Source organism: Podarcis gaigeae, assembly GCF_964106915.1.
Source record: "Podarcis gaigeae genome assembly, chromosome: Z".
In the NCBI taxonomy this organism is placed as follows: Eukaryota; Metazoa; Chordata; class Lepidosauria; order Squamata; family Lacertidae; genus Podarcis; species Podarcis gaigeae.
Window position 1 is genome coordinate 15,639,028 of NC_139691.1, and position 16,323 is coordinate 15,655,350.

General features: G+C 46.7%; 1 protein-coding gene and 1 long non-coding RNA gene across 2 annotated transcripts in view; one reads left to right on the forward strand and one right to left on the reverse strand.

The window, feature by feature from the left end:
* Positions 1–16,323, reverse strand: part of LOC310836342 — a 121,867-nt gene that overhangs the window by 19,879 nt on the left and 85,665 nt on the right. The window lies entirely within an intron of this gene.
* The window catches only part of FIBCD1 (fibrinogen C domain containing 1), a 77,712-nt gene continuing 76,832 nt past the window's right edge, over positions 15,444–16,323 (forward strand). The window contains exons 1-2 of the mRNA XM_083721414.1: positions 15,444–15,549; positions 16,135–16,230. Of these exons, the coding sequence (XP_083577540.1) occupies positions 16,159–16,230 (72 nt within the window). The 5' untranslated portion in view covers positions 15,444–15,549; positions 16,135–16,158. The remainder of the gene's footprint in view (positions 15,550–16,134; positions 16,231–16,323) is intronic.

The window sequence follows — 16,323 nt, forward strand, 5'->3', positions numbered from 1 at the left end:
AGAAAAAAATAACATTTGTGTTTGTGTGTGTGCATGCGCGTGTGATGAGAACCAGGAGGGAGCAAGAGAATAAAGATGTAGGGTTGTTGATCACTGAAAAAAATGGGTTTTGTTTTCCTGTTGTTATAACAGTGATGTGTGTTCTCCCGCCAAATTAAGTGCTGGGGGACAGGTTCCCCAAGGAACTTGGTGAATTCTGTCCCCTCCATAGGCCCCTCCATTGCCTGCAGATTCCCACCTCAAGAAATCCAGCAGAATACTGCCCACCCTGCTCCACTAGCCATTAATTGGAATTCAACAGAACACACATAAAACTGGAATGAGAGCAAGAGAGAGCCGTATGGCACACAACCCCAGAGCAGTGAGAATTGTGTTCTTTTCCTAGGTGTTCGCTTAACCTTCCCCTCTCAATCTGAGCACCTCCTTTGGGTGGGCTAATGAAGACTCGAGGATGAGGAAAGGAACCCCTTGAACAACAGGGGGCAGTGGGTACAGGTGTGAGTACAAAAAGGGACCTTTGAGGAGGGTTCATGCATACATCCAGGCCAGCGATGAATCTTATTTTGGCACTGGGTCAACAGGTTAAGAGGCCCAGAAATATTGGGAAGGCGTTCAAATGGAGCAGGACCAACAGGAGGCCTAGGTGGAATTTAGGAATTGGGAGTCATAACACATCATCAGAAGTCCCCAGCAAGATGTCCTTGTAATAGTTCAGATACATGGGCTCTTCAGAAGCATGCCCCTTGTGCTAAGGTTTTGCCCAGGGTCTCATAATATGTAAGAAAGATCTGCTGGATCAGGTCAGGGGGGACTCATCCAGTCCTCGCAGTGGTCGGCCAGATGCCCCAATGGGAAGCCCACAAGCAGGACCTGAGCATGACAGCAACTCTCACCACTTGTGATTCCCAGCAACTGGTATTTGGTGGTAGACTGCCTCTGGGCATGGAGGTTCTGCTGGATTGGCCCATTTCGAAAAGCACCTTCTAACTCTATGGTGCTGAGTAGACACAGCAAAGGAACTGGTGGAGTGGTGGCCACCTGGAACCTCAGATGACTTTCCCTGGCCTTAAGTTCCTATCACGATCAATTCACAGGAGGGAGGAAAAGACCTGCAGAGTTCCAACACACAAGCCCAGATGTTGTGAACTGAAAAGCATTCGTCTTGATTTTTGATCCTCGGTAATGAAGGGACTGGATCAGTGTTTTTGTTTGGGAGGGCTTTCCCCCTCCCAGCCCCATGTTTTCCATTCTCTTCTGCTTCGAATGAAGCTCACGAGGCTGTTTTGCATGCAAGGCTTCTGTCAGCTGCTCTACACTAGGGTCTAAGATGTTAGAAAGAGCTGCCCTTTCATTATTAATATTATTATGATGTCTGATGAGGTGTGTGTGTGTGCGGTGGCTGTTTGGTGGCTGTAATGGCATGTTTCCAAGAGAAGCGTGTTCCCCAACCCTGGGTGGGGGTGGGGGCCGGCGCGGATCTCAAAGCAGAAGGCACTGTTGTTTTTGCATCTCTCCTTTCTTCCAGTCTCATATATGCACAGCAGGAATATTGGGACGGACGAGTACATTTGGTTTAGGGCAGATTAATGCCTCTGGGCTGTATCCAGAAAAATATGAACCACCAAAATTAATGAATTAAGTTAGTAACACCCATTATTTTCAGTGGGCCTACTCCGAGAAGTACTAGCATAAAATAAATGATTCCACCACCACCCCCAGTACACAGTTAAACTATGGAACTCACTTCTTCAGGAAGCCGTGATGGCTATCAATCTAGATGGCTTTAAAAGAAGATTAGACAAATTCAAAGAGGACAAGGCTATTAATGGCTACTGGATGTGATGGCTTTGCTCTGCTTCCACAGATAGACGCAGGAATGCTTCTGAATACCAATTGCTGGAAACCGCAGGAGGAGAGAGGGCTCTTGTGCTCAGGTCTTGCTTGTGGGTTTTCAACATAAGTTATCTGATCTGTTCTGAATCCTCCAAAATTCAGCTTAATTGGATGTCCATGCGTTCTAGATTAATGAGAGAAGGAGAATTTTTTTTCTCTGCCCACTTTCTCCTTGCCATGAATATTTTATAAACTTCTATCATGTCACCTCTTACCTTTTCTCTAAACAAAAAAGGCCCAAGTGCTGCAAACGTTCCTCATAGGGGGGTTGCTCCATCCACTTGATCATTTGGTTGGCCCTTCCTGGGAATTTTCAGACTCTACAATTTCCGTTTTGAGGTGAGGCAACCAGAACTGTACACAACATCCTAAATGTGGTTGCACCATAGATTTCTCCCCCATCCCAGAGAAATGTTGCATAACGGTTCCCCATTGCCAATTTCTCTGCCAGAAAGAGTGGAGAGTTCTGAGAAGCCCTTTGAGCACAGCTGTTATTTAGAAATCCTTCATTGATGTCACTCATTTAAATTCCTGGTCCTCACATGCTCCCTGGCCAATAGAAACAATGCCACTACCGATTTTATGGATCAAGGAGACTACGAGATGTTTAATTTATTGTGTTCCCTTAAAAAATGAAGATGAAAGTAGGCAAATAACAACAGTTGCTTTCTGCAGGAGCTCTCCAAGGTCCTGAAAGAGGCCCACACCACACTGTTTGGAACCCTACCTACTTTTGGGTCGCTGTGGCTGGAATGTGAAATGGTGTCAACTGAACTTTGTAACTGATGGACATAACTTAGTCATTTTCATTAATTTCATAAGGACATAAGAAGAGTCCTGAGGGATTGGACCATCTAGTCCAGCACCCTCTTCTCACAGTGACCAACCAGATCCCCCAATGGGAAGCCCAAAAGCAGAACCTGAGCACAAGGGCACTCTCCCCTCCAGCTGTGGAGGTAGATCACTGCCATCATGGCTAATAGCCATTGATAGCCCTGTCCTCCATGAAACTGCCCAATCACATCTGACCGCCATCCAAGCTGGTGACCATTGCTGCCTCCTGTGAAGACAACCCAAACTGAAATTTGAGAGGCATACAAAGCAAGGCAGGGTACATCAGAGGCACAAAGCTTGAGTCCTCTCACCCTTGTTCTTGAATCTGCAGTGTGGCATATATGTGGAGTGGGTGGCAAGGAATAGATCGTCACAAGCTCAAAGCATGATGGAACAACCCCTTAATCACTCCATTGTGAAATCAACTCCAATTTGCATTAAGTTCAATGCACAACAGTTAATATTTGTTCAGACTTGCTCCCACAGGAGGCAGTGATGGCTGGCAATCTAGACAGCTTTATTATTACTTATTTATTATATTTGTATACCATCTTTCATCTGAAGAGCTCAGGGTGGTTCACAGCATAAAAATGCAAAACATAAACACAAAATATGTAATAAAACAAGAACTATAACAATCCTCATTTAAAAGAAGATTAGACAAATTCATGGAGGAGAAGGCTATCAATGGCTATTAGCCCAGATGGTCATGCTCTCCCTTTACAGTTGGAGGCAGAAATGCTTCTGAATACCAGTTTCTGGAAGCCACAGGAGGGGTGAGCACTGTGGCACCCAGGTCCCTTATTCAGGCTTTCCATTAAAGCATCTGCTTGACCCCTGTGAGGACAGGATGCTGGGCCACAAGGGCCATTGGCCTGCAGCAGACTTTTCTTATGTTCTTACATTTCTTGTATTCTTACACGCACAGACAAACAGTGAGCCCCACAAACGGAGTGCTTATTGCACTGGGCTATTGTGAGGATGGATGCCATCAGGATGTGAAAGAGCATTGCATATGAAAAGCGCTATAGAAATGATTAATAATAATAATAAAAGGCTATTTTCTTTTTGTCTTGGAAGAATAAAATGCCAACAAAAGAGAAGAAGCCAAGAAAAGTGTGTGTGTGTGTGTGTGTGTGTGTGTGTGTGTGGTGTGTGTGGTTTTTTTTTGTTTTTTTTTTTGCAGTGCTCCCAACTTCGAAGAAGTGTAAAGGCGCATTGCAGAGAAAGTAAATGCCAACATTAATCTGTTACCAAGATGCTCAAGTTAAATCAAATGCCAGCCTATTCCTCCTTATTCGCCACCCTGCCCAAGTTTCCCAAACAAAAGTTGATGCTGATACAGACAACATCTTTGCAATCAACCAGTGGACACCTGCCTGTCACTCCAGAATCACTTTGAAATTACCAGTATAAACAAAGACTATGTCTCCTCAGGTGTGCAGGTCAAATATGGCCCTCTAGCCATCTTGGGTCTCTCCAAGCCCCACCTGGACATGCCAGTGGGGGTTGAATCTGGGACCTTCTGCATGCCAAGCAAATGTTTTACCACTGAGCTAAGGTCCTTCCTCAATAATTTGTTTAATTCAAAATATGCTGCTTTGGGACTGATGCGCAGACCTCCTGCATGCCAAGCGGACCACTGAGCCTTCCATACCTGTCTCCAGTATTGCACGTTCCCTACTTCATATCCCACCTGTCCCTCCCTGCCACAGCTGTGTCAAATGCTTTGGTTTTCACTGTCTGTCTGGATAACCTTTCCATTTGGCATTAGAATAATTTTATTTTGAGAGTTGGGTGGGGAGTGAGGAGAAACCTGACCAGTCTATCTGGGAGACAAAGGATGAAATAAAGTAAAACAAATAAAAAGGTCTCATTCCCCCGAGCCCCAGCATTTTTGTGTGTGTTTTAAAGAATATATTAAAAATAAATAAAACCAAGCCAGCAATCTTCCAAGCCTCAGTGCTGAGGTCCCTTGTGAACAATTAAGGAACAGAGAAGCTGTATGAATCCTAGCTAACTCTGAAGATGCAGAGGATCAGGGTGCTATTAGGAGAGTTCTACAGCCGCTTCCAAAAAAACCTCAACGCAATCCCAGATGTTAATGAACGATTCATTTCTCCGCTGGATGTTCAGAAGAGTGTTTGGGTGACGTCCAGGGTTCATAATGAAGACAGAGCCTCTGCATATTTATTTCTCTGTTGGAGTGTATATTTAGTCTCTGCCAAATGACAGAAATTCTCAAGGTGGTTTACAATCTACAAGAAGATAGACAGGAGTCAATATAGAGGGGCAAAGACAGATGCAGGTCCCCACTGCCTCACCCAGATGTTCCAGCTTCTGCTCCACTTCTAAAACAGGATTGTAGCAGAAGAAATGGTTGCTGTAGAGGCTGGATAGTGGTCCTTTGTGGGGCTCCTTCAACCTGTGGAACTGGTACTGTTACAGGTGCCCCATAACAGCTGTACTGCATTTGTAAGAAATCAATCTTTATGCATGGTAGCACCATATTGACACCAGACAGGTGCCTTCAATGTTCTTTTTTTGCCAACAAACAACTAAAAACATTTTTGTTTAGACAAGCCTACCAAGACATGTAGAACACTGATGTATGTTTTAATCTCTGTTTAGTTTATTGCTGATTTTATCTTTCGAATGTTTTATGGAGTGTTTTCCCCACTGATAATCTTATTGTTTTATTCTCTTTGCAAACTGCTCTGAGGTTGTTGGGTCCACTCTTATGCCCTGATTAAGCAAGGTATAAATTTAGTGAGATAAATAAATAGTTCCTGCACTGTGCTTGGGCACCATTTGTTCAAAACACAGCAGTAGCAGCAGCAACAACAACAATGCCTTTGTGTATGTGTGTCTGTCGTATGTTGCCAAAATCTTTTCCTTTCTGCGGGCTGCTGCTTTCTCCAGGGAACCCCAGCAATGTGAGCTGAAACACACTTATGCAGGAGAGAGAACGACTGACTGCGTGCTCCCAGTTGACAAAACTCTGCCAAGAGGGAAAGGCAGAGAGAGTATTTTATTAGCAGGATCCAGGAAGTCTGGACAATTACTGCTGGGATCAGTCTGCACCTCCCCCCCCCCCTATGTTGTTCCAGCAGCAGCAGCAGCAAGCGGAGTTACAGAAATCATCCAGGAATGCTGGTTGGGGTATATTCTGCATGACAGCAGCATCTAAGATGTACAATGGACACCTCAGCCAACTGCCTCCAAATATATTTCATTTAAAAGAAAGGATGGTGGGATCAATCCTGATGGGCATCATTTCCACACTCTAGGCCTGAAACTCTTTTAAATGCCCACCAGAGAAGAGTAAGGACAATTAAACTCATCTGTATTTGTCAAAAACTAAACTCCCTTGAAGGAACTTCAAACTTCCACCAGCAGGGGAGCAGAACTGGCATGCTCTCTCTTACATTGTTGGATGTAGGGTGCAATCCTGTACTTAAAAGACTCACTGCCTGACGTAAGAACATAAGAATAGCCATCAGGCCAATGCTTGTCTAGTCCAGCATCCTGTTCTCACAGTGGCAACCCTGCTGCCTGTGGGAAACCTGCAAACAGGATCTGAGCACAAGAGCAGCACTCTCCTCTCCTGCAGTTTCCAGAAGCTGGTATTTGGAAGAATTGCTGCATCCAACATGGCAGAGCACAGCCATTGTGGCTGGTAGCCACTGACAGCCCTCTCCTCCATGAATTTGTCCAATCTTCTTTTCAAGCCATCTAGGTTGGCTGACAGGACGCTGGTGGCGCTGTGGTCTAAACCAATGAGCCTAGAGCTTGCTGATCAGAAGGTCGACGGTTTGAATCCCCGTGACGGGGATTACTGGTCTTAACCACTCAGCTTTTATTACTTCATATTACAGTGGTACCTCGGGTTAAGAACTTAATTCATTCCAGAGGTCCGTTCTTAACCTGACACTGTTCTTAACCTGAGGTACCACTTTAGCTAACAGGGCCTCCTGCTGCCGCGCGATTTCTGTTCTTATCCTGAAGCAAATTTCTTAACCTGAGGTACTATTTCTGGGTTAGTGGAGTCTGTAACCTGAAGCATCTGTAGCCTGAAGCGTCTGTAACCCGAGGTACCACTGTACTTCATAATGGTGTTTTTAAATGTTGGAAGCCTACTTGAATCCAACCCTGGGAACAAAGGATCTGAATGATGATGATGATGATATCACACACAAATTTCACCTTGAAATTCAAGTTTCAGACTCAAAGTGAAAATTTCACACTCAAAATACTAATGGCAAATGTGTTTCAGCACGTCTGAATCTCAGGTTCCAGCTTGGTCTCAAACCCCATCCTGGAACAGGAAGCCACAATGCTGCCACAACTCTTTCCATGTTTAGGTGGCGCATTTGTTCAACCGCCGTGGGAGCAGAAACCAAGAGCGCTCCCCTTTCCAATTTTCACTGCTCAATCCTCCCTTTATTGCAGCTTTCATCCTGTCATACCTGCTGATTGTTGACAGAGCAAAAGTAGAAGACCCAAAGAAACAAAACAAAACAAAATCAATTCCATCAGTTGGCCCTGCTCTCCTCTCTTCCTCCTCCTCCTCCTCTCACCATCACCATCTCCCTCCCCCACTGCTATTGTATTATGGGTTTATGTCAAGGTATGTTAGGTGCTAAATTAAACGTCAACCCAACTGTACGTTCTTGGGCTCCGGCAAGAGAAAATGAGTTGCCGGACTTGGAAAAGATCCAGTGTGCTCGGCTCAGCAGGCTGAATGCTGCGGCATGACAGGCCCACTGAATCACTCCCCCTGCAGATTTCCAGGGCTGCGTGAAGCCAAGACAAATTTATTTTTAATGGTAAATTTTATTGTCAGAGTTAAGTCGAAACAGCTTCGAGAGAAGCAAGCCCCCCAGCTGTTTTGAAAGACGGTGGGGTGAGGCTCTTGTCAGGGGCCGGGAGTCTGCCAGGGATGAAATGAGCTGGACCAAACTCCATGGAAGATGGTGACCACCGATACAGCCTGCTCTGAATGTATGAAGGGATCCACCACCTGCAAGACAACCCTCCCCCCACCTTGTTTATGCATTTAATCTTATTGTGGATAACAAAAGTGAACTGTGGAAATAAAGAACCACAGAGAGAGGCTGTTCCATTTGGGTGAACAGGGCACTGCTCCCTGCCCCCGCCCCCTTCTCCAGTCTGCGGTCAGCGAGATCCCACCTGCGAGATCCCACTCTTACTTACAACTGATTGGAGTGTGGCGCTGCCTGTCATTGGCTCCGACAACACCTGCTGTTGATCTTCCTGCCTTTTGCTCTACCAGAGGAGGCTGGTCCATGAGGGAAAATGGGGCAGTGCCCCACCAACCTCAGTCTCCCTTCAGCCAGCTCCCACCCAATTTCCTTTCATATTTACAACTCCTTCCTCCTCAGCCTCAGTCTCTCCCCTTGTAGAACTCAACAGGGATGAGGACAAAGCCCGCTTTCTCTATATAACGCATTTCAATATTCTCACAGTCTTCAGGCCAAGATGGATAGTCAGTGGACTTTAAATATCTGTTTGGGTGTATTCTGCATGAAAAAGCATAACACTTCATGCATGCTCAGAGGCCCGATAGCAGCGAAGTTAATGCATGAAAAAAGAACAAACGTGCATGAAAATGCATACGATAGGAAACAGAATTTACTAAATTGCATCATATTAGGGAAATGTTTATATTAGGAGAGGCTTGCACTAAAATGCTGGTGATTTTTTTAAAGAAGGAATCCTCAAACTGAAATGGAAAGTTGGAGAACTGAACTTAAGATTCTCCTCTAAAAAATCTAGATAATGGAAAGGGAGAATGGTAGATCAGCCAGCTCTCCCTATCGCCCTTCGTGCAGGGTGCAAAGCCCCTTGTGGTGAGGACTTTCGGGGCTGAACAGGAAGAGGTGATAGCAGAGCTGGAGTCAGAGGGGCAGGACTTGATTTTGTCAGCAGGAACCATTCTTGACTTTCACAGATGGGATCAGATGCACCAGCAGAGTCTGTGTTTGCCCACGTAGCAGTTTCATAAGGCAAGAGAGCCCCATAAAGGAGCTTTAGACATTCAGCAGGAGGGGCATGAAAATCTTTGGGGCATCTTCATCACTTTCATTCAGCCCTGCCTCTCTGCCTAGAAAGTGGATAAAGAAAAGTCCGCATCTTGCTTAACACTAGAATTTGTGGACATCCAATGAAGCTGAATGTTGGAAGACTCAAAACAGATTAAAGAAAGCCCTTCTTCACACAGTGCATAGCTAACCTACCGAACTCATTCCCACAGTAGCGATGACTACCAACCTAGATGACTTTAAAAGAGGATTAGCCAAACTTATGGAGGACACAGCACAGTTGGAGGCAAAAATGCTTCTGAATTCCAGTTGCTGGAGACAAGGAGAGAATTCTCTTGTGCCCAAATCTTGCTTGAGGGCTTCCCATAATGGGCATCTGGTTGGGCACTGTGGGACCAGGATGCTGGCCTAGATGGGCCATTGAGCAGACTCTTCTCATGTCATTATGTCTACATTGGAATTGTGACTTCTGAACCTTGTGCTCACTGCTGAGCCTATCCTGTCATTTGCCTGATTGAAGAACTCTTCCTAACCCTCTCCAGTAAGAGCCACCGTTGTTGTGTTTGGGGACAGGAGGGTGGTGGCCTTCCCAAATTGGGGAAACATGCACCCCTTCCTTAATTCATTCCCCCAAATGTCCCACCAGGCTAAGAACAAAGAGCTAGAAACATGCCTGGCTATAATTTAGCTATTGTGCTGTGGGTGGGTGGCTCCAGAGGTGTTCCCCCTCCTCCTCCCCCCAAAAAAACCACTGTAATGTTTTTTTCCATGTCCTTACTGCATCTTGACCATCTGGTTCTTTTTCTCTGGGGCCCAAACACACTGGGAAATGGGGAGGGTTAATGTACCATGAGGAGGCCAGCTCTCCTGTTCTTTGAGCTTCATTAAAGGTCCTTCAAGCCATGAAGAAAACAAAAAACCAGTGGCATTCTGGGGCCACCCAATACTCACAAGGCCTTCAAATGTCTCTGGGTTGGATCCAGCATTACTTCTCTCTATATGCATCATTAATGATGAGCAGGGAAATGGAGAGGAAACAACGTGGATGTTTGAGGTAGTGGAATGGTCACATACGTAGCAGGTGCAAAGAGGGCTGTGGCTCAGTAATAGAACACCTGCTTTGCAGGCAGAAGATCCCAGGTTCAGTCCCCCAGTGGCATTTCCAGGTTGTGCTGGGAGAGAGTGCTCTCTGAAATACTGGAGAGCTGCTGCCAGAATTAGATGGACCAATGGGTTTTTAACCTGTGTTCACATACTATCCAAAATGCATATGCATCCTGTACTTTTCTGTAAAATATTACTGTCTGGGTCATCATTTCTCAACCCAGCCTCACACCGGTTGTAGTTCTTAAGCTTCTTCTAATTCATCCCTAGCCAAGGTGTGAACACCTCTGCATAGGGCGAAGACATTCCCACCCTGTCAATGCCCCCTGGTATGTAGGCAAATGGAAACAAATCTGACACTAATGAAGCCATGCTGATGTGAACAGTTTCCCTGTGCTCAGTGTGCTTCAAGGCACAGTAAGGTGAACACTCCCTTGCATAAAGCAAATGTTACTGCACACTTTCCAGGGTGTTCTGCTGTCTCGTTCCATATCGCAATAAGTCAGATCTTTTTGGGAAGCTGGTTTGTCACGCAAGATCTCCTGACAGACTCTAATTGTGCAACGTGAATTTGTCAGCACATGACTGAATCCTACCTGGAAACAGTGGCAGCCTGGAAGCACACTGAGTTGTTTGCCTGCCTTGTGGGTGAGACCCTGACATGTTTTGCAGGGTTTTTTGGCCAGAAACGCACAATCATGTGTCCCAGGAGACCATCTTGAGGCATCTACAATAAGGAAGCAATTGCAGAGATTCACTGCAAGCAGTGATGTTGCACAGACTCTTTCTTTCTTTCTTTCTTTCTTTCTTTCTTTCTTTCTTTCTTTCGTCTCTCTCCCTCCCAATCCCTCCATCTCTTATTGGCTGCCAGCATCTAAGGAAGGAGTAAAAAATGACACGCAGTTGCAACTAACTGTCTGCAATGCTGTACAATTAATTAGTGTGGGGCATGCGGAAGGACAGCTTGCAATGATTCTGGGAGCTGGGAGGCCTCTTTTAGCTCTCTTGGAAAAGCCACCCGGAATCAGCCAGCTGCGAGATTAAGTGAGGGGCTAATGAAACACAGAGGATCTCCTCTCCCTAATTCTGCACACCCTTCAATGCCTCCATCTCACTTACAAGCCCCTGGTCCTTCCCACTGCTGTGTGTCCGATCTCACCTGTGATTATTATTGTTATCCAGGTCAGAGGACTCTGCCCAAGGCAAAATGTCACTGCAACTTGGACAGTGCAGAATTCAGAGGGGAGGAGGGGAAGGGGAGCATGTGAGTAGTTATAGAAACCATTCTACTGTACTGTTGTGTGCCACCATAATCTCCAAGTTCCAGGCACTTACCCAGGGTTTAGTTTCCTTGGAATGAATGTGAGTGGAGACCATCCCTCCTGGGTGTGTCTGTCTGTCCAGGCAGGGTGGGGACCTGGAGCCAGAGAAACTGCCAGGCTGAGCACAGCAAAACAGGCTGGTAAGGGGCTCCAGATCCAACATCAAAAGCCAGTGACAAGTAGAGCCAACTACCGGTAATTCTCTTTTTGCCCTCCTCCTTGCTGAGTTCTGCAAGCACCAATGCTAAGACTAAGGAGGAGCCAGTTGTTAGGCAGGACCACCGTACTGGACTAGTTGTAGGAGGAAGGGAAGTTGTAGCTGGCTGAGGGCAAGCTGAGGTTGGTAGGGCAGTGTTCCATCCACCCTCCTGGGCGAAGCTTCCACAGCTCAGAAGCAGGCTGCCCAAACATCTTATAGATTGGGGTAAAACAGAAAATGTCACCCTCCATTGCCTCCTCTGCTCCCCTTCCATTTTTACAACCTCCTCTGCAGATCCCCCCACAAACACACTGAAGGCAGTGGAGGGTTAAAAGGAGGCTGGGGAGGGACAGACAGCTGCAATGAGGATGTGCCTTAGAGGCTAGATCTCCACCTGAGGAGACTGCTTCATCATGTCTTGTGGTCGGGCCAGTACTGCTGCCAAGGCTCCTTTCCTCAGAGAAGGAGCTTCCTTCTGCTACCTCAGTTTAGTGCGGGGGGGGGGGGTCCTTTGCCACAGACGCTTGTTTTCTGGAGTTTGCTGAGCTCTGCATGGAGAACACCCCCCCCCCCAATCTGCAGCCATCTATGCAGAGTGTCAAATCCTGGCAGAATCAGATTGCTATTTTTTTTCTTTGGGGGAGGGGTCAGCGAATGCAGGTGGGAAAGAAAACAGGTTCTGGTCAGATGGAGCAGGAAGCTTAACTTGATTGACAGTGCTGAAATCTGCTGCCAATTAAGAAACTCATACCTGCCTGCCAAGGCTGAGATTGGAACGCATTCTTTTATCCTCACCCCATTGCATTAGGAAGAAAAACGAACAAGTGAGCCTGTGAGTAAGTGATGCAATAGCCAAAACGTACCTGCCATGAATAGTCAGGACATGCTGCAGCTCTGCAGAAGTATTGTGAAAGCACAAAATGTTGCATTGGCCTCAGAATCCAGCTTACTGGCTTTTTGAACAAAACCAGCACCAAGTTTCTAGTCCTTGCGGGTGTAAGAAATGCAAAGGCAATGCTTAGAGTCATCACAAAAGCAGTCTGGGTGGCTGAGGCAAGTTTTTCTCAGTGGTTGCAAGGGGGGGGGGAGAGACCTCCTAGTCAAATGTAGCAGGAATGGAGAGCCATTGGACCTCCTGTTGTTGCTGGACTACAATTCCCATCAGCCCCAGCAAGTATGGCCAATGACCAGAGATGATGAGAGTTATCATTCAGCAACAACAGGAGGTCCATAGGTTCTCCACACTAAACGTATTACTTTGCCCTATGGCCAGCGAAACCATGTTAGATCAGGCTTCCTCAACCTCAGCCCTCCAGATGTTTTGAGACTACAATTCCCATGATCCCTAGCTAGAAGGACCAATGGTCAGGGATGATGGGAATTGTAGTCTCAAACATCTGGAGGGCAGAGGTTGAGGAAGCCTGTGCTAGATTATGCAAAATATGGTATGTGTTTTTTTAAAAAAGATCATGCAAAACAAGAGAGAACAGGCATGTTTGCATGATTTATACAGGTTGCAGGATTATATTTATTGTTGTTCTTTTTATACTGAGTTTTTTTGGGATGTATTATTTGAATGAGAAGTGTTATAAGAATATTTTACATGAGGAGTGCCTTCCTTACTTTAGTAATGCTGGAGGAGACCCTCTGATTAATGGAAGTAATTCAAGTTGATTAAGTGGCTGATGCAAGTTGATTAAGTGGCAATTTCTTGACATGTTCTGGCAGTCCAGGAACATGCATTTTTCTAATGGAAATCACACCCAGAAGCTACACACATAAATCTTTCTTTTTGTCTTTCTAGGGCAGCAGTTTTCAAGATGGTCCTGTGGAAATTTATTTGAGTTTTCCTCAATGAGACAATACTTAATGGCAGAAAATGCCGCTCATAGAGAACTTGTCCCTCAACAACCAACCTTTCCACTATTATTATCTTAAATAATTTAAATCTCACCCTATCCTGTGCAATGTGCACGCAGCTCTGCAATGGTTACAGTAAAATGAAACTTTACTGTAGATCCAGGGGCAGTCTACCAGGTACTTGGGGAAAAACCCAGGGAAGCTTGTGTTGCCTCCATGCCTTGCTTGCAAACTTCCCAAAACACATCTGATGGGCCACTGTGAAAAACAAGTGTCCTGGGCCAAGGTGGATTGAATGAGCCTCATAGGTTCTTATGGGCCACATCGGGGGTAGTGAAACCTCCATGTGCAGGAGCAATCCACCTCTAAATAGCATTTGTGTGGGGACATTCATTCATTTCATTTATTGCAATTCTATCCCACCTTTTTCTCCAAGGAGTTCAAGGCGGTGTATGTCCACCTTTCCTCAGTTAATCCCCACAACAACCCTGTGAGGTAGGTTAGTCTGAGAGCCAGTGCCTGGCCCAAGATCACACAGAGAGCTTCATGGCCAAGTGGGGAATTTGGACCCTAGTTTCCCAGGTCCCAGTCCAAACCTCTAACTACTGCAGTGAACAGCCACTCATTTTAAACCTGCTCTACCTTGAAGGGTTGTTGTGAAAATGAAACGGGTGAGTGAGATGAGGAGAACCATAGACACTGCCCTGAGTTCTTTGAAGGAAGAAAAGGAAGAAAATTAAACAAATTTCTGTATGTTTGTGTGCGTGTGTGTGTGTGAGAGAGAGAGAGAGAGAGAGAAAGAGAGAGAGAGAGAATACCCAGGAAAGCTTAATTCTTTTTCCTCTCAAATGGCCAATTCACTCACATAGTGTAGATTAGTTATAACTTAAATCAGTGGTGCAGTTAGGTAATTTTAGACCCTGGATTTAATGGTCCTCCAGCCTACCCATCCTCTTTAGATGCTAATGTACATTGTTTCTCAGTGGAACATAGGAATCTGCCTCATACTGTCAGCCCGCTTACCCACCTAGCTCAGAATTGTTTACACTGACTGGCAGCGGCTCCCCAGGGTTACAGAATGAGATTCCTCTGACCCCGCCTGGAGATTCCGTGCAGGCAGGCGTTCTGCCTGGCCACAACTGGCTGTCCAAAGCCTCGTAGCGCAGCGGAGCCTGCATGTGAAACGCTTCACCTTGCTGGCTGTTTTCTGCCCTCAAGGAGCGCGCGACTGAAGCAGCTCCCTCGTGAAGCCTGGCGGCTAGAGGGGCCAGGAAAAATGTAACCGTGCACAGGAGCCAACTCCTAGGGGCCGTGGGGGGCTTCGGCCCCCGCAATAAAATATTTGAGGCAGCAAAGTTGATGGACATTCCCATTCAAATAGTGTGTGTGCACTGCATCATGTGATCGATTATGCAGGGCGGGGCTTACCTGGGCCCCCACAATATTTTATTCAAGTTGGCACCCTATAACCGTGTGTTGTGGTGGGGCGGGGGAAAAGGTTCGTGCCTACCCCACCCGGCCCATTCACGCACAGCAGGCGTCGTTTGAGGGCGCCCTGTTCAGGTGCGGAAGGAAGGAAGCTGCACGTGTGAACGCAGCCCGAAGCCAAGCAGGTTGCAGAGCGGTGGGTAAAGGGGAGAAAAAGAGAGTTGCGACTGAGGAGCGGTTAGAAGATAGGGCACGTTTTCATTCACAACTTTCTGGTGTGTACTTATGTGTGTGTGAACACCTCCCTTCATGAATGTAAACGAGTGTATGTGTGTTTCCATCTTCTGGGAGTGCTGGTTCCCCTCGGGAGAGAAGGAATAGAGCCTGCTGCATTATTATCATTAGGAGTATTAACATTACTTTCAGTAGTATTCGTAGTAATAGTAGCATCCGTGATATCGACAGTATTAGTAACAGCAATACTAGTATTTATACTAGTAATAGTAGTATAGTAGCACTAAGCTATACAATACTATGCTACTAGTAGTAGTATCGTAGTTTAGCAATTAGTATAACGCGCGGAGGTGCGGAAGACGATCGCCTCGCTACGCGTCTCCAATTTCACACGCGCAAGAAACTCCTGCTAGCCTGACGCGCGCGGAGGAACCTCGCGTCTCGGCACCCCCACTCCTCATTCCGCCGCGCTGCCTGCTTCGGCTTTCCCTAAGCTGCAGAAGTGCCGCGAGCTTCGGCCAGACAGCTTCAGTACCCGCTCCCACCCCTCAACATACGCCCGCGCGCCCGCCCCACCATCAGCATTCCCAAGAGGGGAAGTTTTCTCTAGGTGGGTCATCACCATCGCCTCCCCTTCCTTCCTTCCTTCCTTCTTTCCTCCCTCAAGTAGCCCTTCATTACCCCCCCCCCCCCGCCACGCACGCACATCCTTCCAGCAAAAGTGGGCTTGTTTTGTCTAGCCAAAAAGAGAAAGAAGAGGAGATTGCCTGGAAACGCAGAGAGAGAGATTCCCCCTCAGTTTCTTGCAGATGCGGCAGGTCCCTCCCCGTCCCCGCTCCAAATCATCCTGAGATCCTGGCAGAAAGAGAGCGAGGGAGGAGGGAGGGAGAGCGAGCGAACGAGCGCAGGTAAAAGGATCTGCTAAGCTAGAGGAAGGAACCTCAAGACCCCACCAGGAGGCAAAATTGCTCTGTGCGTTTTCCTATCCAGCCCTTTTCTCTTCCCAGCGCTTGGGAAGCAATCCTTTGCCTGTCTTCTTCCTGCTTCTCGTTTGGAACTCTTTTTGGTGGGCGGGGTGGGGGTGGTAGGAGAGACACTCTCTCCAGCACACCCCCTTGGGTACCACTTTGGAGTTGCGGCATCGCCGGGGCGACCCTCAGTTGCGTTTGTGGGATCTGTGTTTTATCTCCACCAGTCTTTTCATCACCTTATCCAGAAGATGGTCAACGATCGATGGAAAAACGTGGGGGGAGCCTCTCAGCTGGAAGACGGTCCGCAGGAGAAATCCCAGGTAAGCATTTTTTTTTAAAAAAAAATTAAGTGAGGATGGTGGTCTAAGAGAGGCAAGGAATAGAAGAACGGGGGTAGGAGGATAAACCCTGAG